General features: G+C 39.5%; 1 protein-coding gene across 1 annotated transcript in view; it reads left to right on the plus strand.

The window, feature by feature from the left end:
- LOC115754015 (disease resistance protein L6-like) overlaps window positions 1-23,949 on the plus strand; it is a 183,939-nt gene that overhangs the window by 105,947 nt on the left and 54,043 nt on the right. The window contains exon 4 of the mRNA XM_048278108.1: window positions 13,111-13,400. Coding sequence (XP_048134065.1) covers window positions 13,111-13,400 — 290 coding nt within the window. The remainder of the gene's footprint in view (window positions 1-13,110; window positions 13,401-23,949) is intronic.

Consider the following 23,949-nt stretch of genomic DNA (forward strand, 5'->3'; position numbering starts at 1 on the left):
TTGAGTCAAAAGAGTTGAAGGAAATGTTGTAGCATCAAAAAGGACTGATTGTGAAGACGAGTGGGATTTCCAAGCATCTATTGCCATAGAGGAACAAGAAGAGCTCACGGCCATTTCTACTATCGAATTAAAAGATGCAACGGCTCTCATCATGGTAAGTCGTAAATTGATCAATCCTTATGTTGATTGAATAGTTAATTCAGGGTGTTCAAATTATATGACTAGAGATCAAGGCAAGCTAACAAACATGTCTAAGTACATTGGTGAACAAGTAGTTGTCACTGCGGATAACTCAAGGTAGCCGATTACTCATGTCGGCCACATGGTGATACCACCCAAATTCGGTTCACATCAAATTGAATTGAAAAATGTGTATCATGTGCCTGGGATGAAGAAAAATCTATTGTCCATGTCACAATTCATAGACTTAGGAAACTATGTGGTGTTTGGTTCACAAGAATTTAAGGTGTACCGCAGTGTGAAGCCCACTGGTATACCAATCATGGAGGGGCGTCGACTAGAGTCCCTCTATGTAATGTCAGCTCGGACGGCCCACGTGGACAAAGCTCAAGAGTGATACTCTTGATTTGTGGCATGCTTGGCTCGGCCATGTAGCTACCATAAGTTAAAGGTAATGATAAAGAAGAACACGCTAAAGGGTCTCCCTCACATGTAAGTTCAAGAAGACATTTTGCACAGGATGCCAGTTCGGAAAGACATGTCAGCTTCCACACGAGGAGTCCACATGAAGAGCTAATATGCCTTTCGAGCTCATCCACTCAGATGTATTTGGTTCGGCAAAGCAATCATCAGTCAGAGGATCAAAGTACATGATAACATTCATTGATGATTTTTCCAAGTACGTGTGGATTGACTTAATGAAAGAAAAATCAGAGGCATTTAATAAATTTCAGGAGTTCAAGGAAAAAGTTAAAAGTGAGGTAGGCAAGAAAATACTTTGCTTTCATACTGATAATGGGGAAGTATATGATTCATAAGAATTCACAAAGTATTTGCAAGATTGCAAAATACTTGGACATTTTATCTGTCCATATATGCCACATTAAAATGGAATTGCTGAAGAAGGAATTGGCATTTGGTGGAGAATTGCAGGAGCATGTTACATGCAAAAATGTTACACCAAAATTTTGGGCTGAATGAATGAAGACAACAACACATGTGATCAACAGACTACCTCAAGCAAGGCTTGACTCTATGTCAACATATGAGAAGCTATGGAATCGCAAGTCCACAGCAAGTCATTTTGGAGTGTTTGGATGTGTTTGCTACGCATTTGTGCCAAACCATCTACGCAACAAATTCTATAACAAGGCAATTTGATGCATATTTGTGGGCTACGATGACAATTGGAAAGGATGGAAGTATTGTGATCCTACAACCGGAAGATATTACACTTCTAGAAACGTGGTGTTCGACGAACTATCATCATGGGGGTTATCGCAGGCTACTGAATTATCAAATTCAAAGCAAATGGAAGAAGAGGTTCATGAAAGAATGAAGGAATTTGACGAGAACCAGCTAATTGAAGAAGAAAATAAATCTGTAGATGAAAGAGAAAAGGTCGGAGCATTGTCACCAAATAAGTCAAAGAGCCCATGGTGAACTATTATACATTTGAGAATGACAGAAGAGTTTTGACAATGTTGTCGCGACCCTCCCGCGCGAGGGCAAATGAGGTCGCCCTTCGGCCCGGATGCATATGGACCTTCGGACGCGGGCCTCTCCCAAGGTCCATTACCCAAATCGCAACGGAGGATAAAGTCGGGTCGACCTTTCAATGTGGTATAGTGACATGTAATACGTGTGCATGCCTTGGAGTTGCCACCAGTCATACAGAACAATCAATCACGGCTCCGACGGTAAACGAGAGTGATGTAGACATGATTCGCCCATGAGAGGCAAAATTGTAGTTTTGAAAAAATTTAGGGATAATTTGCCAAAATAGGGCAAAATTGTCATTTCGAAAGAGTCTAGAGTGAAAAGCGTAAAAAATAGGATTGGCCACCTAAACCGAGCCATTTCCTAATTTTCGACATTTTCTAGAAATTTTCTGGAATTTTTGGAGACAATTTACCATTGAAGGGTAAAATTGTCATTTTCCAAAAGAGAATGAGACATGAAAATCCCAAACATAAAGATTGGCCACCCACCCGACCCAAACTCTAATTCTGAGCAATTTCCACGACTTATTGGAATATCAAAGGCGATTTACCCTTCGAGGGGCAAAATTGTCATTTCAAAAAAAGACAAGACTCAAAAATCCAAACAGAAGGATTAGTCATCTAACCTAACCCAAACCCTAATTTTGGCATTTTCGCAAATCTCGAATTTTTTTTTGAAGACAAATTACCTTTTAAAGGGTAAAAATGTCATTTTGAAAAGATCGGGAATGGAAATCTCAAAAATAGGATTGGCCAATTGATCGTGGTCATTCCTCAATTTTTGAGAATTTCTGGTATTTTCTAGGAATTTTTTGCAATTTTTCCTAATTTTTTTTTATTTTTCTAGGATTTTCTAAATTTTTTTTTTAGAATTTTCCTATTTTTGAAAATCCTATTTTTTTTTTAAATGTGATTCGGACCAGTCTAAACCGTCCCGGGTGAATCGGACCATCCTGTCCCGGCCGTGCCCCCAAACCCTAAAACGACGCCGCTTCGGTCATCGATCCTACAACTTAGATTAAGCGAAGATTCGATCTAGATCGTTCACTCACCCTAAGTCCTAAACGACGCCACTTTTGCCTATCGCCTAAAAAGGTGCTGCACAATTACTAAACCAAACGACACTGTTTTTGATTTTATTTAATTTTTCCATTTTCAAAAAATCTAAAACTAATTTCTGAAAATCTAATTATTGATCGGACGGCCACTAACCTACCACGTGTCTACCTGTGGACCGTTCGATTGCCTAACGTAATCAAAACAACCCTAATGGCCTTGTTGACGTGGGCGCCACGTGGCGCCATGTCGGCGCCAAGTCAACGGTTTGACCCGTTGCTCGAGACACGTCAACATTGTCTTTAACCTTTAGCCTACGATGGAATGGACGGCCAAGAGCTTCTCGGCACGATCCAATGGTGAAATCCTAACCAAAATTGACGAGATCAACGCCGTTCCACCGTCTCGACGCCGGGAACAACATATTTGAATCTCACAACATTTCATCTATAGAATCGCTAGCAATGAACCTCGCACAGAACACATACACAGTACATCAATCGAGCAAACCAAGCAATATCAGCGTAATTCCTTCACAGAGAACACTCAATTGAAGTTTAGGAAGCTTACCCGTGGGTCCGATTGACCTGGTTTAGCCTAGATTTACCTAGGCAGGCTTCGACGGGTCTTAGTTATGGTGAGGGAGTTTGGAGGCTCAAACTCGACGTATCATGCAAAATCAATGCAAAAACCAGACGCGATCGTGGTCGGTGGTGTTCAACAAACAAAATGCCCACTATAATTGCAAGAATGATGATCGGAGCAACGAGATGCCATGAACACCGAGAGCGAAGGTTGAGAACTCGACTCACCCTTTTTCGAGGTCTCTGGCGGCGAGAATTGGCTTGATCGCTTCCTCTTAGCTTAGGCGAGCTTCCAACGATGATCCATAGGTTTGATTTGGCCTAGATTGGCTGGGCCAAAGTTCGACGGTTCTTGGACAGAGCTTCGATTATGGAGGTTCTGTGAGCGTTTGAGAGCCTTTCTCTCTTCCTCTCGCTTTTTCTCTCTAGTCTGTTATGTTGTGCGAATAAAATGAGCCCTCCCCCTTTCAAAAACGCGTCGAATTGGTAATATGCCAATTGAATCAAATTCGCGCGTGGGTGAAGCATCGCCAGCCTTCCTTCGCTCGTGCCCACACGTGCCAAATGATCTAGACGGCGTCGGAGGAGGTTGGGATTCCGTCCAAGCCCGTTAACACGTACGGTGATAGCGATTGGACATCCAATTTGGTCTGTTTGTGACAAGGTTGATTTTTAAGGCCATAGTGGCTTTGATCGACCGCTCTACCGTGCTCCGGTGACCATTGGCCGCAATATCGGTCCGGATCGATAGGGGATGATGTGAGGAATGAAACGGCTCCCATAACTCGTTCAATTATCGCCGATCAAGCCTCCAATTTCTGGATTCAATCTTAGCCTGCAAACTTTCAAAAATGGCGCGAAATGGGGAAGAAGGTGACACTATTCATTCGGGTACGTGGGTTGGACCCGGTTCGACCCGATAGACCCGATTGAACCTATATTCAAAATTAATCCAAATCTATGGGAATTAATCAAATTAAACCTCAAATTGGAATCGTGGAGTGAATATCATCTAAAAACATGATTTCCCCCAAAAGTTTGACACGAATTGATCAAAAACCCCAAATTTGACCTAAGATCTGAAATTTGAAATTGAGCAATTGAAGGCTTAAACGATCAATTCAGTCCACAATGCCTATGCCAATCGATTCATAAGGTTGAAAAACATAGGGGAGAAGTTTTACCTTGCCATGGCGATCCCTAGATTTTGATTAATTTCGGTTTGTTTGAAACTCGGGGACTAAATTGCAAGAAACTTATGCAATTTTGCCCAATCTTTGCAATTCACGCAATTGAGGGGGAAATTGGATAAAATTGAAGTGCAAAGTACCAAACTTGAATGTCATGACTCATAAAATGCAATAATTACAAATTAAAAGACTCAAATGACAATTTTTGGGCAAATTCAACTCTATGTGTGATGAAGGAGCACATGAAATTGAACTTGATTTTTGAATTTTCAAGAGGTCTAGATGAAAAGGGAGTTCAAATAAAAATACTGACTATTTTCCTATATTTTTGTGGCCTCAAATGCTATTTTTCTCGATTTTTCAAGCATTTTTCTATTTTCAAAAAATATTAAAAAATGTGAAAAATATGAAAAATTATTTTTTTGGTCAAAAATGGTTCCTTAAGCTTGGCCAAGGCTACCAAAGTTGATTTTGCAATTTTTTTTTTTTACTTTTTATGAATTTTTATGAATTTTCCAAAAAAATAAATTGGGAAAAGACTGATTAAAATCATGTGTCAACAAATGTCGGATAGAAGAACCTAAAAGAGTAGGAAGCTCAACTTCGGAGATCAACAAGACAAAGGAAACCAAATCCCAAATATGCAAAAGCGACATTAACCAAAGATGTCGGAGTGATCGAGCCATCCACTTATGAAGAAGCCTCACACAGCCCGGAATGGAGAAAGGCTACGGAAGAGGAATTTCAAGCATTAAGGAAGAACGACACATGGGATTTGGTGCCAAAGCCTAAAGGGGTATGTCCTAAACCTTGCAAGTGGTTTTATAAAATTAAAACTGGGCCAGATGGGTCAAAGAACGATATAAGGACAGTTTGGTTGCACGAGGATTCTTTCAAAAGCATGGTCTAGATAATGATGAGACCTTCAATCCGATAGCAATGGTTACCACAATTCGAGTCCTATTAGCACCGGCAGCAAACAAGTCAAGGAAGTTATGGCAAATGGACGTGAAGAATGCCTTTTTGCATGGAGAAGTAGATCGAGATATATACATGGAGTAGCCAGATGGTTTCAAGAGTAAGGCCCATCCAAATCACGTCCGCAAGTTAAAGAAAGTTCTCTATGGCTTAAAGCAAGCCCCGAGAGCATGGTACAAGAAGATTAGTGAATTCTTGGTGCAAAGTGGTTACTCAATAGCACCAGCAGACTCAAGCCTATTTGTGAAGGGAGAAGATGGTAAGCTTGCAATTGTATTGATTTATGTGGATGATCTAATCATCATTGAAAAGGATGAAGAAGAGATGTGTCAAAATAGAGCCAATCTCTCCGTGAGGTTTCAGATGAAAGAACTTGGAAAATTGAAACATTTTCTAGGACTTGAGGTTGAGAAGACTAAGGATGGAATATTCCTATTTCAGCAAAAGTATACTCAAGATCTCCTAAAAAATTCAGGATGCTTGATTGCAAATCTATATCTACTCTAGTGGATTGAAATGTAAATTTGCAAGCCTATATCTACTCCAATGGATTGAAATGTAAAACTATGTGCAAATGAAGGGAAAGTACTAGAAGACTCAACTATGTACAGGCAAGTGGTGGGTAGTCTTATTTACCTCACTATAACACGGCCTGATATAGCCTTTGCAGTGGGAGTAACAAGTCGATTCATGGAGAAACCACGGAAGGTTATCATAGTATAACTGTGTCAAATAATATGTTAGTTGATGAAGATCTTCCATTAGTTGTACTAGCCACGTACTCTCTTGAACTGCCATTGTTGTCGCTCTGTACTCAGATTATGTAGTAGACAAGGACATGGTCAACTGTCTTTTTGCTACACTAGGATACCAATGTTGATACAAGGCTAAACATGTACCCAGTAGTTGATCATCATGTATCGCGATTTTCAGCATAGTCAGCATCGCAATGGCCTGCTAATTCACACGATGCTTCTTTCTTATACAACAGCCCAAAGTCAAATGTACCTTTACATACCTTAGTATGTGCTTGACTGCATCTAAGTGAGACTTCCGTGGTTTGAAATGTAAAACTATGTGCAAATGAAGGGAAAGTACTAGAGGACTCAACTATGTACAGGTAAGTGGTGCGTAGTCTTATTTACCGAACTATAACACGGCCTGATATTGCCTTTGCAGTGGAAGTAACAAGTCTTCTTTTTTTTTTAATTGCTCCAGCATCGAAACTTCCTCAGCTATATTGTTCTTCCTGGCCTGGTGTCATCTGGGATTTTCTGGGGCAGTGAAACTTCCACCGCACGAAGACAACGACTATAAGCGAGTGGTTACTGTTCCTGGTCAATGAATTACTAATTTATATGTAGCTTGACAAGTCTGACTTATGGGTGCTTTTCTGGCTGCCAACTGGCTTCGATTATATAAATCAAACCAATGAATAGACAGTAGGCAATGAGAAGGCATTTTGTTTTTCCTGAGAGGCATTCCTTTTCTCTTCTCCAGCAGACTTGAAAGAGAAAAATAAAAGATAAGAGTTGGAGCAAAGACGAAATGCATCGTCTCATTTTTGGGCACCATTTCGCCGAGCTCGTGGCCCTGATCCTTCTCCCCGGGTTTGCGTTCTACTTTCTCAACAAGAAGAAAGCTAGTGTGCGCAGAAATGCAGAAGATGATGACACTAGAGCATCCAGTTCGTTGACTGTGCTGACGGGAACTGATTCTGGTGGATCTAGTTCGTCTCCGCTCAAAACTAATAATGGTGTGTCTAGTTTGACGACTGCGCCGACTAGAAACAGCTACGAAGTTTTCTTGAGTTTTAGAGGCCCAGATACTCGAAATAACTTCACCGATCACCTCTACAGTGGGCTCCTCAATGTCGGAGTTCATGCTTTCAGAGACAATGAGGAGCTTCGTCAAGGCGAGGAGATCGGCCCGGATCTTTTGGCGGCCATCAAGAACAGTAAGATCCTGATTCCCATCCTCTCTGAGAATTATGGCTCGAGCGATTGGTGCCTGAATGAACTGGTTCAGATAATGGAGTGCAAGAATAGTAACACGGGGACTATAGTGTTGCCTATATTTTACAAAGTGGCACCAGCTGATGTGCGACGTCAAATTGGGAGTTTTGGAAAGGCATTTCATGAGCGTGAAAGCCGTTTACGAAAGAGGGGTTTTGACCTAACAATTTTGGAGAAATGGAAGAAAGCACTCGAAGAAGTCAGTAACTTGAAAGGACGGGAAGCCAATGGGTACTTCATTTTCTAACCGACATTTCTTTTCCCTTTTTTCTGTTTTGGTGTTTACAGTTGTTCTGATTTTTTGCTTTAATGATATTGACCAATCTAATTATAGAATTTGTTACTATGATCCCCTTCGCTTAAATAATAATGTTTGTTGAATGAATTTTCACTGTTATATCCAAAGACTTTGTAACATCGTGTCTTTTTTTCCCCCCAATAATAGTATAAGCTACATTAATTTTCATCACAAACTTTTCTAAATACGTATTTATTTGACATTTAGTACATGGTGGTTCCTGCTCAAAACTCGTAATTCTTTACCTTCCAAGTTACGTTGTTACATTGTTAATGCCATTAATTAGTGGCTATAAATTATTTTTACAAAAGAATTATGTTGGGATAAGGACTCACAAGTGCCATAACTTTCGTTCGGCGCTCATTTGAATGTCAAAACGTTTTTTGCAATCACTTAAATGTCATAACTTATATACGATACTTACTTAAGCACCATAACTTTTTTTCTGATCACTTGAATGTCACATAACTTTTTAATCGATCACTTGAGTACTATAACTTTTTACAAACGTTCATCACAAGTGCTATGCCACGTCGGATTTTCGGCACTTGGGTGAACGTTTTAAAAATACAATGGTACATAAGTGATCAATTAAAAGTTGTGGCACTCAAATGAACATTTTTTTAGAAGTTATGGTACTTATCTCGATAGAAAAAAAAATTATGACATTCAAGTGAGCACCGTACGAAAATTATGGCATTTGTGTTGTACTTATCCCGAATTATGTCATAGGTACATATGACGATTGCTTATCGGACTTTTGTCTATTCAAAGGCTATAGAATGCTTTCAATGCGCATCCATATCATCCGTAATATCTTTAATAAACAACAAGTTTAAAATCGAACTCAAATCCATAATTCATGTAATATTCAAGATTCACTAGCGACACCTTCAAGTTTCTTTTGACTCATTAAATTATGTCCGAGCATTAATGGATTGGGGCACACCATGTCAAGCAACCACCACCATTTCCTGCTTTAATCTTAGCGTATGAGATAGTATCTAGAGGTGTGGCAATAATTCTTTAAGTTTTCCGATTTATCCTCCGATTTGTTCATTTCTGTGTTATCATTAGTTAAACAATATAAAATTGCTATTGTCATGTATTTAAACTCTTGAAACATTCGACAGGTCTGAAGCATTTTTGGTAAAATCGATTGTCCAGCAAGTGTTACTCGAACTGAAGAAAAAGTTTGAGTTGATTATTCCCGAGAATTTGATCGGTATTGATAGTCATGTGAATAAGGTTATGAAATTGGTGGATAATAATTCTCATGCCATATTTATCGGTATCCATGGAATGGGAGGCATTGGTAAGACTACTCTTGCTAAAACCATTTACAACAAGCTCATCAATCAATTTGAGCATCGTAGCTTCATTGCTGATATAAGGGAATCATGGAAGCGTAATGGCGCTTATGACTTACAGAATCGGTTACTCTATGATATACTAAAGCGAGGAAATCAAGTTCATAACAAGGATGAAGGGATTAGGTTCATCTCATCCAACTTTAAAGGTAAGAAAGTCCTCATCCTTCTTGATGATGTAGATGATGATGATCAGTTGAAGGCTTTGGCTGGAAATCATAATTGGTTTTCTTCGGAAAGTATGATCATTATTACCACTCGAAACAAGAGTATTCTTGACAATGCTAGGGTGGACTACCAGTATGAACATGAGGAGATGGATGGGGATAACTCTTTGATTCTGTTTAGTAGACATGCTTTTCGAAGGGATTCTCCTCCAAGTGAATTTAAAGACCTTGCTCATGATGTTGTATCCACCACTGGAGGACTTCCCTTATCTCTTGAGGTCTTGGGTTCATTTTTGTGTGGAAAAGAGTCAAAACTATGGAGAGGCACGATAAAGAAGTTAAGAAAAGTCCCTCATGAGAAAGTGCAAGAAAAGTTAAGGATAAGTTACGAAGCATTAACTTATGAACAAAAACAAATTTTTTTGGATATCGCTTGTTTTTTCATTGGCACCGACGAGAGAATTGCATCCTATATGTGGGACGCATGTAACTTTTTCCCGGAGGAAGGAGTTGAAGTATTGAGATTTCTGTCATTAATAAAATTTGGAGACGATCATAAGCTCAGAATGCATGACCAATTGAGAGATCTTGGTAGAGAAATTGTCCGCGAAGAAAACAAGATGGAGCCTGGGAACCGTAGCAGGTTATGGGACTCCAAGGAAGTCTTGGAAGTGCTAAAGGGAAATGAGGTAATAATTTTTCTTCTTTTGCTCCCTCAGTCCATGTTCTACTGTCAAAGTGACGTTGGTCCTCTACTTAGTCCTTGCTTAGTGAACATAGAACCTTCTAACAATATTGCTATTGGGTCGTTCTATCGACGTGATTAGAAAGTAGGAGGTAGCTCTCTCTGCTGCAGCTTATGCGAGAGTTTTCTTACACAAGTGTACGTTACTAATTTTTCTCCAAGAATGAGGTACTGTCAAATGTAATTGATACTTGATAGGGGTATTGTACAATTAAAAAATCCGAATTTATATAATTGATTGGTGTTCCGTCCTTGACATGTGCAACAAATAATTTGACCATGCTACTTTGAACATTAACCACTTAGGAGATATATATCATAGAATTCTAATCTCTAGATGCTATAACACAATTGGATAGAATTCTAATCTCCAGATGTTAAAATTGATAAGAAAGAACGATTGAGAGAGAATGGTATTTGTTCTCTAATGAATAGTATATGTAACAACTTTAGTACTCTTCCAATGTGGGACAAGAGAAGCCTATGTGCTCTAACAAGAATTAATACAATTGTCGAGTAGCTGAGCCCGCATTTTTCATGAAATTTTAACCATTATTTTCTTATTGAGAAGGCAAGGGTGTTTAAACGTATGTTATATTAGGTTAGGAAATACATTGTTACCAAAATTCATGTGCTAGAACAGGAACATCTATAGATATGCACAACGTTAAGCATACTTATTCATCGACCATTGAAAAGAGAAATGTCTTATTTTTGTGTCCATATAAAGAGTCCCAGAAATAAAGGACGTACAGCAAATTTAGGAAAGAATCTCAGACAAGAAATTAACACATATTGGAGACCATCTCTTACTAAAACCATCTCTTACTAAAACCCAACCTGGCCTCCTTTTTTGAAAAAGAAGTTTCCTTCTCTCTTTTGGTTTGAATTTTGATATTACGTAGAAAAGAGAAAAACTATGATGAGTTGTATGAATTATAATGAATACACACTGTTTCATACTTGGATCACAATTTCTAATACAACCCAAAAAAAAATGACTTGAACACAATATAAACTTATCGAGATAGCTAAACTAAACTGACCATGATATAGTAAAATGAGGTTAATTGAAATTGACAGAACCGTGTCTCATCACATTGGAACAGTTTGTAATGCAATTATTAAATCAAATGAGTATTTGATCATTCATAATATTATGTTTCTTTTTTCCCCTTTCCAACTTATGGTCGAGAAAAATCCGAAATTGGTATATCTACGAAAAATTTACCTAAAATTAATTTTTTAACCATAAAAAATCTCAAATTGGTACACTTGACCCTAAAATAATTTTTTCGATCATCAAAAATCCCAAACTGGTACCCCTTTGAAAAATGAAAAGTAAAAATCTCAAACCGATAAACCCGTCAACTATGAAGTACAATAATCTATTTGGGAGAAACTGAACTGGATTTAGAAATCCATGAAATTTTTGTATTACTTCTTAACTTCTCAAGCATGAGTGATTTTTCTTGGTGACAGCTTGCTTCACATGAAGAAATCATTTGTCCCATTGATTCAAAAATGGATTAGAAATAGCTGTTCTCTCAAAATCAGGAATAACTACTCGTAGGGGCACAAGGAACTAATTTCCAATTTCAGGATTTAAAAACGACTTTGCATATTTAATAGTGAATAATTATAAATAAAAGCAAAGCTGGCAAATAAAGATTGTTGATTATACTCGACAATTTCACATATTGAAAATTATGATTGCTTTTTATTCTAAAAGTAATAGAAAGCACAAATATAATTAACTTTACTACTAATAGAATAAGGATCACATCAAAAAACATTTATGTAACTACTATCACAAGTTTAGTTACTCATAATTAGTTATGAATCCAAGGGCAAAAATATATATTATTTTAACTGAAAGTAGCAAAGTTGATCAAGAAGTTAAAATGGCTTAAATGGCAGAAAGAATATATTCTTTCATGGAAATTGATTAAAATCAATCTTAAGAAAAGGGAAAACAAAAGGACTTTAAAGGTAAGAATTTCTTTATTTTAAGAGAGTTTTTTTTCCCCAACTGTCACAATTATTACGACAACCATGGCCCTATGTGATTATAGTTCATTTGGATGCCAAATATGAAAATTATAGAGAGAGAAAATATGTTTTCATGGGAATTGATCAAATCAACTTTTGATTTTGCACAGTGTAATGCACTTAAATCCCGTGTATTGCTAACCAGTATAGTAATGAAGCTACATTGCAGGAAAGAAGAGGGTTAACAAGTTGTTAAGTTTTACCTTATATGAGCCATTAGATGAAAATGTGGAGGTACATTTATAATATGTATAAGAGATTATTAAGCATTACAAAGAATAATAAAACACAAAGAAAGAGGACATCATAATTTTATTTTTAAGATCCAAATACTTATGGCCAAATTTCAAAATCAAAGTATTTTTGGTCTAAAAAATTCAAAGTTGACATCCTTCGCTTTGTTAGACTTTATAAATACAGTTCATTGGCCAAGGAAGGAATCATATGTTCACTTTGCTAGTCTTTAAAAGACATTGATGCATGTTAATACAAATATACACAAATGATATTAGATTATTCTTATTGGACATAAATAGTGCTTAATGAACGTTGGTTCTTGCTTATAGGGAACAGAAAAGATTAAGGCCATTAATCTTAGCAAAGACAGCTCAATAAGCTTTGGCAAAACAATTGACCAAGGTGACAATATCCTCACGGGCAAACAATTCAAGAAGTTAAGGAATCTAAGGTTCCTTGATGCGCGTGGGGCACATTTTAGTGGGGATTTTAAGAACTCAATTAAGAAGTTAAAATGGCTTGTGTGGGAGGATTGTCCATCAACTTTTGAAGCGAACAATTTCCATGTAGAGGAATTACGAGTACTCGAGTTGAGGGATAGCGAGATATCAGATCAATGGCAAGGATGGAGTTCCATTATGGTAAGATGGAAGAACAAGTATTTTTCTTTCTTTCCATTTGAATAATAATAACTCTAGTCCAATTTCTCAACGATTATTATTATTATTTTTTTCAGATGGCAGAGAAGCTACAGTATCTCGACCTTAAAAATTGTAGATCTTTAGAAAAAACTTTCTTCCTCTCGGCTTTTAAGAATTTAGAGGTTCTGATCCTCGCATTTTGTGTGGGAATAGAGCAAATTGACTCATCGATTGGAAACATGAAGAGTCTGCAACACTTGGACTTGACGAGGTGTATGAGCCTCAAAGGGTTGCCTGCAGAAGTTGGTAAATTAGAAGCACTGGAGCAACTCATTCTAAGACATTGTGATCACCTTTCTTCACTGCCAGACAGCATAGGGGCTTTACAGAAGCTAAAAAGTCTGGATATTGGTTGGACTGGGATAGAAGAATTACCAAACAGTATAGGGGCTTTGGAGAATCTAGAAAGTCTGAATATTAGTTGCACTAAGATAGAAGAATTACCAGCCGGCATAGCAGCTTTGCAGAATCTAGAAATTTTGGATATTAGTTGCACTAATATAGAAGAATTACCAGCCAGCATAGGGGCTTTGAGGAATCTAGAAATTCTGAACATTAGTGGCACATGGATTAAAGAATTGCCCAATGGTATTGGAAGGCTGAGAAAGCTCCGAGATTTAAATGCTTCAAATTGCCATCAGCTGGGAGGGGATCTACCAGAAAGTATGGGTAATCTTTTTTCCCTACAACGCCTTAATTTGATTGCATGCCATGAGCTCCAATCGCTGCCGGTGCTTCCTTCCAGCTTAATAGATTTGCGCGTCACCTGTCAAAGTCACAGATTGCCTTCAACCCTAAACACTCCCTTAAGCACTCCCTTCCAATTGGAAATCTTGCAAATCAATGGATGCAAGTTTATGGAGACACTGGACGTTTCACAATTTAGCCATATGAGGACATTATTTGCTGGGGATTGTGATAATATACTTGAAATTCGAGGTCTGGACAAATTGCAATGCTTACAAAACTTGGAAATTGCTGATTGCGCTTCAATTGAAAGGATTGACCTTCCAAAATCCGAGGGTTTGAAGCTGTTACATGCTTACCATTGCGAAAACTTAGTTAAAATTCAAGTACTTGACAAATTGAAGTACTTGGAAAGCTTCGAAATCACAGTTTGCAATTCAATTGAAAGGCTCGACCTTCCAAAATCCAAGGTTCTAAAGGTATTAATTGTTTGCTATTGCGAGAACTTAGTTGAAATTCGAGGCCTCGATAGATTGATGTCCTTGGAAGAAGTAGCTATCTCTGGGTGCACTTCAATTGCGAAGCTGGACCTTCCAAAATCTGAGCGGCTGAAGATATTCAATGCTAAAAATTGTGAAAACTTGGTTGAAATTCAAGGCCTCAGTAAGTTGGAATCCTTGGAAGAAATAGATGTCTCTGGTTGTGTTTCAATTCAAAGGCTGGATCTTCCAAAATCCAAGGGTCTGAAGAAGTTATCTATGGGATCTTGCAAAAACTTATTCGAAATTCAAGGTCTTGATAGTTTGGAGTCCTTGAAAGTGCTAAATATGTCCGGGTGCACTTCCTTTGGAAGATTACCAAATATATGTTGCTTTGGCACCTTGCATAAGTTGGCAATCAACTGTCGTGGCAACCATCATGATATTCGGGGCCTAGAGAGATTCCCATCCTGCACAAGTTTATGGATTGAGGATTGCAATTCCTTAGCAAACTTCCCAAACTTGTCAAATTTTTGTAATTTGAAGAAATTGTTCCTATCAAATTGTCATGAACTTCGGGAGATCCCGGGGCTAGAGGAGTCAACATCTCTAGTACATATTGCTATCTCAGGATGTTCCTCGATCGATATCTTACCTGACTTTTCATCATGTACCAACTTGACCAGTCTGGTTGTGCAAAATTGTGAGAAACTAATTGAACTTCGAGGGCTGGAGAAATTGGAGCGCCTAATGACATTGGACATTTCTGGATGCAAGTCACTCAAAACAATACCAGAGTTATCTGAAATTCTGCTTTATCGAAATTATAAACAAAAGCCATTTGACTCATATGATGGAATGACAGAATCTGAAGAGGACGACAGTGATGAGTCAGAATGTTGAGATGATCCACAGATCCTTAAAAAAGCTCATAAAGCAGGTAAGTCACCTTTTCTCTTTTGAGATCCATCACCCAATATTCATTTATATTTCCTCTTTGCAATTTCTTTGAAGAATTTTCACCTTTCCATTAATATTTCCTGGTTGAAAGTGTTCGTGTCCTTACTTGAATTCAGGGAATCCAAGGGAGATTGGTCATGGAAGTTAATGTGTGTAGTTTGCAAAAATGTTTCTGCTCATCATGCCAGCAAATGAAATAGATTAAAAGGCCTTCTAAGTGCATCGTTTGTCATTAGTCTTCAGGTAAGATTCTTAATCCTGTGCAGAAAAATAATTCTCCATGTTTTATTGATTCTGAAATGCTGGAGTTACTGAATAAAAATTGATGTATACAGGAATTTGATAGCATGCGAAAGGTAATCGTATAGGTCGAGAATTGCTATATGAAGGACACTACAGGGAGGTCCTTCGTTATGAGGTTTTAGTTTGCTCTGCGCACACCATGCAGTTCATGACTACCAAATTGGTACAAAATTCAGGTAACCGTATTGGTCGAGAAATGCAAAATGCAAGAATAGAGTCTTCTCCTAGAAGTGTGTTCGTGAATAAACTAGGAAACAGGCCAGAAGCAAAGCCACTGTGAGACTCCAATTTTGCTCACTATGAATATATGATCTTTTTTGTTTTCTTTTTTTGAATCAGGGATATAACTAAAAGTCCAAGGCAAATAATAGATTAGAACAAACAATACTTCTTAATTTTTGTAGAGTTAATAATGATGAGTGACATCAAGATGGAAAACATGAACGAGAATGTCATTTGATATGATCGAGTGCACTGTGAAATTATCCCTTATGTCATATACGTAAGCTCTTGTAAGTGCATTTGCTTGCTCAGAAGAAAAACACGGGAAGCGTTTCTGTGAGTTTACTGCGTGATTCCTTAATCCTACACGCTATTTGGAAACTGTCTTGCATTCATTCTGATATATAAATAGCACATAGATAAGGAAAAGATTCATAGTATATCCTGCAAAAGCAAGCAACTTAAGTTGAATTCACTATGCTAACTTAATCAAAGCTTCTGTGGTTGAAGATGATAGATGCCCAATAATTTGGACGAATGTATTTCAATTTGGTATCATTATTGGCACCTGCGTGGAGGTCTTTTAGAGTCGGAGTTGTTTGTGATTCAGGTTTGGACCGTCATGCTAAAGTGGAAGCTATTCGATGTTTGGCTGCTAAACCTTGTTTGGTTATTAAAGAACTCAAAGGTTCTTACTTTGGGAAGCTGCTGTCAGAGTTGGCTTGGGATGGTTGTTGTATCCACTGCGGTTGGAAGTCTTGGAATCGAAGTTTTGCGAGGTTGAGATCTTATTGCAGTTGATTTTGCCGTCAGAATGATAAGAGGTTGCTGTTGATACCAAATTTAAGAGTGTTTCTGGTGTGAAGAACAGGGTCGCCAGAGTCTGGTAATGTGCATTCAAGATTGCGCTCTATTTCGGATATCGACGCTCAATTGTAACAAAGGTACTGCTATCATGAACATGCAATTTCAGAATCCGATTAACCATTTATTTCTCAAAAACAAATGCGGTACAATTCGTCATGTCCCTCGTCAGTAGTTGTAGCAGTCTTTATGTGCTCAGATTGCTTATTATCCCTGTTGCACTCTGATTAGTTTTAGCTCGATGCACTTCCTGTTCTTAAACTTTTCTCGTCCTGTCTTGATCCTACGAATTGCCCATGTTTTATCTCTCTTTTTTCCTCCTTGAAGTGTGGTCTGTCGAAATTCTACTACAGCTTGCATTGTATCAAATTGGATACTATGTGAACTGACAGTAGGAGGTCTAAAAATCAGTTCACTCATTTGGCATCAGCTAATGATATGCACTGTTCACTTATTTGGCCTTCCAGTGATAGAGAACCTTTGGTGGCACCAATGCCTTGGATTATGCACGGTCAGCCTGAGTAGATGTGGATAACACGAACAGACTTCACGAAATTGAGCAAGAAATACGTCAGGTGGAAAGAGAAAAAGGATAACAGAAGGACAATCTGAAAATGGGTTTGAAGTGTCAAAACAAGGCACAGAAATTACATTCTGTGTTTCTGGCCTCTGTTTTTGTCATCATTTGCTGTCTTTACTCGTGAACAGGATGAAGAGGTAGTCAGACAAAAAGAAGCCAACCAACTTGTCACGAAGATGCATCACAACGATCCCACCACTCAAAGGCACTTTTAAACCTGCTTTTAAGTAATTGACTATATACTTAAATGATTATAAGTGCCCTTTTAACTTGAGTGTTGTTTGCTTCTTGATAGGGTGTTCTTAATAGCCTGGATGGGAAGGCAGTTGACTCATTTCTCTACCAAGAAATGCCAACAATGGTGTGGTTAATGCTAAGAAGGTACTAATCAATCGAGAAATTCCCAATGCAAGAGCACTCTTCTCCTAGTGCTGGGGTCATGAATATTAGGAAACAGGCCAGAAGCAAAACCATTGAGATTTATTTGGATCAATTGAGAAAATTGCAAATCTAGTTTGGCTTACTATGAATACATGTTCATTTGCCTGCACTTTACAGTTAAGCAAACAATCAAGACGGCAGACACGAATGAGAATGTCTTTTGACATAAACGACTGCACTGTAAAATAATCCCTCATATCTGCATGTTGTTATCCCACATTACCCTGATTGCCTTCAACAGAAGCCTTGCGGAGCGGAAACTGTCTGATAAATTTAGAGGTTTCCGAAATACTGAAAGTCCAGCCCATTAATTTGATATAATGCACAATAATTTCGATGGTTGTAATTCAATTTGGCATCACAATCGGAACCTGCATGGGTGTCTTTTGGAGTCTTTGTTCAAAGGGAGTCTTTTGTGATTCAGGTTTGGATCTTCATGCTAAAGTGGAAGCTATTCGATGTTTGCATGCTAAATTTTGTCGGGTTAATAAAGAAGTTAGAGGTTCCTATTCTGGGAAGCTGCTGTCCGAGTTGGCTCATTGCAGTTAGATTTTGCTGTCTGAATAATAGCGGTTCTTCTTGAAAACCAGATTGCAGATGTTTCTGGTGTGAAGAACAACGTCGCCAGAGTCTAGGGACGTGCTTTTGAGATTGTGCTCTATTTGGGACATTGAAGGTGGATTGATGCTGCTTAAGCTTGTGTTTCGCCGGAATTGCTTCGCGACAAAATATCTTTCACTGAAATTCATACTTTGGTTTTCAAATGGGATCAAAGGTCCTGTGATAATTTTGGATGGGAGAGTTTCAGAAAGTCATAAAAACACACGAAATTTGCAAAGATTCCAGTGGAATTACACAAATGTCGTCTCTACCAGAGTTTAACTTGATGAAGAGACTCTATAAGTATAAATCTAAATGAATCAATACAGATCGAATTGAAAGAAAATATACGGATGTAGACCAAACCAGAGTTTGAGTCAATGGGCTTAGGGAGCACAATTCCCTTCAAGGAAAACGAACCAACGCACCCAAAACAGTATCAGAGTTTTACTCGATGATAAAACCTTGAATACACTTTGATAACACACTACAATTTGACACGATGATGTAGTATCTGGAATAAAGACAAATGCCGTAGTCCGACTCGATGACGAAGATCTAGAAGCTATATTTAAGGAAAATAGAGTGCAATGCGATAAATAAAGATAAGATAAATTTGTTGAAGGCTTCCTCTATGGTTGTCTAGTAGTATTTATAATAGTTTGAGTGGTAATCGCTCATCAGCGGTTGTAGCTCTAGGGCACCAAAAGCCACCGCTTCCTTTGATTTATGCAAAACCTCTTGACTTGGTCTTCAACCAGTTACTTAACTTCAAATAACAGGTGGTGTTGCTGCCACTGCCCAACCATTTATTAAGGTCGGTCATGCCCATGTCTTCCACTTTTTGGTGCCTGAGGTAAAAAATCCCAGTAACTGTCGCTAGCTTTTGGATTAGCTATTTTAGCTGGACCTCTTGTGTTTGTGCAGTTCGTGCCTTCCGTTCTTTACGTACTTCTGGGCCGCATTTTCAGGGAACTATTCCATCTTTTCCTGCTAACAACTGTTCTTCCATCAGGGATTTCAAGCATGACAGATTTGTACTTTCTGGCGCTCTTTAAAAAGATCATAAATCCTTGGCGGGATTACCTCCCCGTTGGCATCCATGTGGATAGCTAGCTAAATGCTTTTATCGATCAATGCTTACCAGCCTCTTACGTGCTCTGCCCGAGCCTTCTTCATCCCCTGTCGAAGTGTCTACTTCTCACATGTCATGCACGTGTCGACTCATCACGTGTTTTGCTCATGTGCCGATTTCTCATGTGTTTTACTCGTGTACCAGTCCGTCAGGTGCATAGCATGTGTTTTAGCAGGTGAATTATTTTGAGTGCCAACAGCCTGTAACCAAGGATCATGACAATGCGGTTTTACAATCCAATTGACAACTTATTTTGCAAAATGAAATGCCTAATAATTTGTCACGTCCCTTGGCATTAATTGGAGCAGTCTTCATGTGCTCATATTGATTATCTTCCAGCTGCACTCTGGTGCACTTCCTGTTCTTAGACTTTTATTGACCTGTCTTGATTGGCAAATTGCTCGTGTTATTTCTCTCTCTCTTTTTTTCCCCCTTCAAATGTTATTTGAGGACATTCTGGTACAGCTTGCGTTACATCTAAATGCTACTGTGTACTAAGAGTACGATAATGTTCATTCATTCAATGTTCGCAGTCTCTGTTTGCGTCATTATTTTCTAACTTCATTTTCTCAACTGAATAGGGTAAGGAGATAGTCAGACAAAGAGAAGCCGACCAACTATAACATCCATCATAACAATGTCACCACTCGAAAGGTACTTTCAAACCGACTTAGTATTTGAATTGATTATAGATGCCATTGTATCTTGAGTATTGTTTTCTTCTTAATAGCCTGGACGGGAAGGTAGTCGAGTCATTGCTCTACCAAGAAGTACCTAAAACGTTGAGGTTAATGCTAAGAAGGTATACAGCACATCTTGAAAATTTATCACTACAGAGGTACAACTTTATGGTAGTAAAGATGTTTAAAGATTTGAAACTCGATTGGATAGTATGCACATCTTTCATCAGCAGCAAAAGGAAGACATTACTGTTGAGAAAACCCTCCCATGATGTCTTGAAGTGAACAAAACCATATATTTCTCATTCTTAATTGATAAATGCAGATGTTGATTATTTCAGGAGAAGTCGATATGAGGAATGTCGTGCAACTATCAATGATATCCAAAGTATATAGTGGAGAGAAGTTTTGTGACACTCTAGATTTTTAATATTGGTACGCGTCTGAAATCCAGTAAAAGGGTTTGAGATTGAACTCCAGTTCAATTCGAGATACTGGATTTTAGAGAACTAGGTATCGGAAATTGGAATTTTCCGAATAGTCGATCGAATTGGTTTAGGATTCGATCGTTCGTCGTCGCACCTTAAAATTAAGAATTCTTGCGTCGGAGCCTCATTCTGACCTAAATTACCCTCCACAGAATTGCCGGATATCTGAAATACCATTGGTTACAAATTTACCAAAATACCCCCGGCCAATTTAGGAAATGACGATTTTGCCCCTAGGATTTTGGTAAATATCAAGACAAGAGAATTAATGTTGTGGGACCCACCTTATCACTCAGTCACCCATAGTCAAAAGTCTAGATTTTTCTCTCTCCTTCTTTCTTCCTCTTCTCCCTCACGCTTGCTCTCAACCGACCTCCTCTCCCTCTTTCTTTTTCTTCTGTTTTGGCGTGACACCTCCACGACCGCACACCACCATGACCGCCTCACCTCCTCCGACCTCCTCAGCTTCCGTCCACCACCATCCCAGGCCACCATCGCCGCCACAGCAGCCTCGGGAAGGCTGAACAGCCCCTGCTCGCTGCTCCCCTGTTTTCTGCCTCCCGAGCTGCTGTTACCGATGTTTACTGCAGCTGCCACTGTTCTGCTATCACCAGCCGTCGTCCAGCCTTCAGCCACCACTCTTAGCCGTCCTCGTCGTCCTCGCCACCAACCACCGCTGCCGGTTCCGCCGCAAGCCAGCCTGAGCAGCCCCGACGCCTCCCCTGTTTTCGACATCCCCTGTTCTGCGCCTGCTGCTGCTCTGTTCAGATTTCTGTTGCTGCAGCAGTCCCCGGCCACCAGCATCGCCTCAGCCACCACCACACCTCTACCCTGACCTCCTCTGATCACCTCAGACCACCGTGCACCACCGGACAAGCCGCTGCAAGTCCGAACCAGCTGCTGCTCCCAGCCTGCCCTGTCCCGACCCTTACTGCAGCTGCTTCAATTCTGCTTCTGTTTGCCGCTTACAGCTGCTGCTCCGGCCACCGCGAGCCACCGGCCACCTCCTCCGATATTCCTCGAGGTCTCCCAAGCCATTCTCCACCAGCCGCTAGCTCCAAGGCCCCTCCAAGTCGCGCGAACAGCTTTCCCAGTCCCTGCCCGTGCCTGCTCTGTTCTGTTCGTGAGTGCCCTATTCGGGCCTGTTTTATGGGCCACCGAGCTGGGCCGTGGCCGAGATTCTGGGCCGAGTGGGCCGGCCAAGTTGGCCGTGAGCCCGGGCCGTGGGCCGGCTCCGTGGGCCAATTTGGCCTAGAATTTTGGCCTATGAGCCGAGAGGATTGGGCCGATTACTCGAGCCGTGTCCCAAGTTTATGCTTGAAGATTTTCAAGGATCGCCGCGTCTAATCGACGGTGAGTCGACCTCTAATCCTTGGTTAGGTCGTTAATTACGTTTGGATTAGTTTAATTAGATTGTTAGGGTGTTTAGCTAGATTAATTAGGGCCGGTTTAGGCTAGAGACTCGGATTAGGTTAAATGGCCCTAACTAGTTTGGTTAATCCGACCGTGGTTAGTTGGGACCGAATAATTGATTGATTGGCCTTGCTTGATTGCGAGCGAACAATAGGTTAAGGATGAGCGTATGATTGATTGATGATTTGAATTTAATTACGTACGATTGAATTGAATGTTTGTCATCGAAGTATTTATCTATGCTCGATTATAATCTATATAGATTAATTGATGAAATGCCTTGGCGGATGGCTAGTCAAATTGATTGATTGGTTGGAGTTTGATCACTCGGTTTATGGATGCAAGGTCGCATGGATAACATGTGCATTTGTGTGATTACTCAAGAAGTCTTGCTATGTGAGCATATCGTGTGAGCATTTGACTAAATGCGGATTATAAACCGGCTAATTGTTGAGTATGCTTGAGTGGTCATACGATGGACTATTCCTGTCAAGTTCGTACCGTGCCGGTCGTACGGAATCATACGACTTGTCGGATGCACGTCAATTCGTGCCGTGCTAGTCGTACGGATCACACGGATTGTCGGATGCCGGTCGCAACTTGTGACGGACCGAAGCCCTTACGGGGATTCCCGATAGTGCGATGTCGTGCCGGTCGTACGAATCACACGGGCTATTAGATGCCGTCGCGGGAAGTAAGGGACAAAGCCTAGTCCTACCGGTAGACACGGCCGGTCGTAGTGTAAAGTTACACCGGTCGTGTGCAATTGGGCCGGATGGCCGTTAATAATCGGACCACATGTGATGTCCGCATATGCGATTGACATGATATCTATGGGTTGTTATGTGTGGCACATTATGTTGAGTATTGCATACTGTGTGATTTTCAGCAATTGAGCCGCATGTGATTAGGATATTTATATATCAATATGTGATTAACTGATAGGACCCTCCGGACGAATCAACGCTTTAGCCGGGCTTAGGCATTGACTCATTGAGATTTATATCTCATCCCATCGTTGTTAAACCATTTTTAGGTTTTAAGTGATGGAGCTAGTAATTCTTGAAAAGATGATAAGGATGAAAGTGACGTAACCATATTTGGAGTAGGTACGAAGTTGATCCTACCCAGTCTCAAAGTATGGGACCAATTAGCGTGTCATTTCGGTTGACTCACGACGTGACCGTAAATAAGATCATGCTTTTGAATTAATGCGTTTTTCCTACTAATCTATCCATATCTTACATTCTTGTCCTGGGAATATTATACGTTTCGCATGCGTAGTTAATCTCATAGGTTGATAGCGTGCCCGAGACACTATCCTTTTAACCCGAGGGACGAGATGGCGGGGTTGCCGCACTCGAGGATCGGGGCGTGACAAGTTTACAAGCTTAATCGACCTTGATAGAGGGTGAACATGTATCCGATCCTTGCGACCGTGATACTACACTTGTGATTCTATCTATTAGCTTATTCATTGATCTATGGTCTTAGGAGTGTACATGTACAATAGAAATGTCGGATTATTAATAACGAGACCTATCGGTTACAATAGAAGCAGCACTAGCTATATTATAACATATCGTGAGATCACTAATGGATTCCAGCCTTATTGATGGCTGTTAACCTGAAAGAGTGGACGTAGGCTTATTCTAAGCCGACTCACTATAAAATCTACTTGCAATGCCTTCTATCTATTTGTTTGTTCAATATCAATGTGATGGTGCATCATTCTGTTTTGCATCCGTCAAAGTTGAATTTGAATTATTCCGCCAAAAAGTTTGTCTTGTGAATCAACCTATTAACAGCCTTTAGGTTGCATTGTTAACCTAAAAATTTATGAAAAAGAAACAAGAGAAACAGAAACAAGCTGTGGTAACGAGATTGGAAGTGTTGGAACAATAAAATCTACAAGAAAGAGGAAAATCGACCGGACAAAGAATTGAAAGTATGATATGTTCTAGTTCTTTTTGTTGGTATGATACTCTTCAATTTAAGATGAAGAGATGGGGAGTCTGCTGT

This window comes from Rhodamnia argentea, chromosome 4 (genome assembly GCF_020921035.1).
Source record: "Rhodamnia argentea isolate NSW1041297 chromosome 4, ASM2092103v1, whole genome shotgun sequence".
Taxonomy (NCBI): domain Eukaryota; kingdom Viridiplantae; phylum Streptophyta; class Magnoliopsida; order Myrtales; family Myrtaceae; genus Rhodamnia; species Rhodamnia argentea.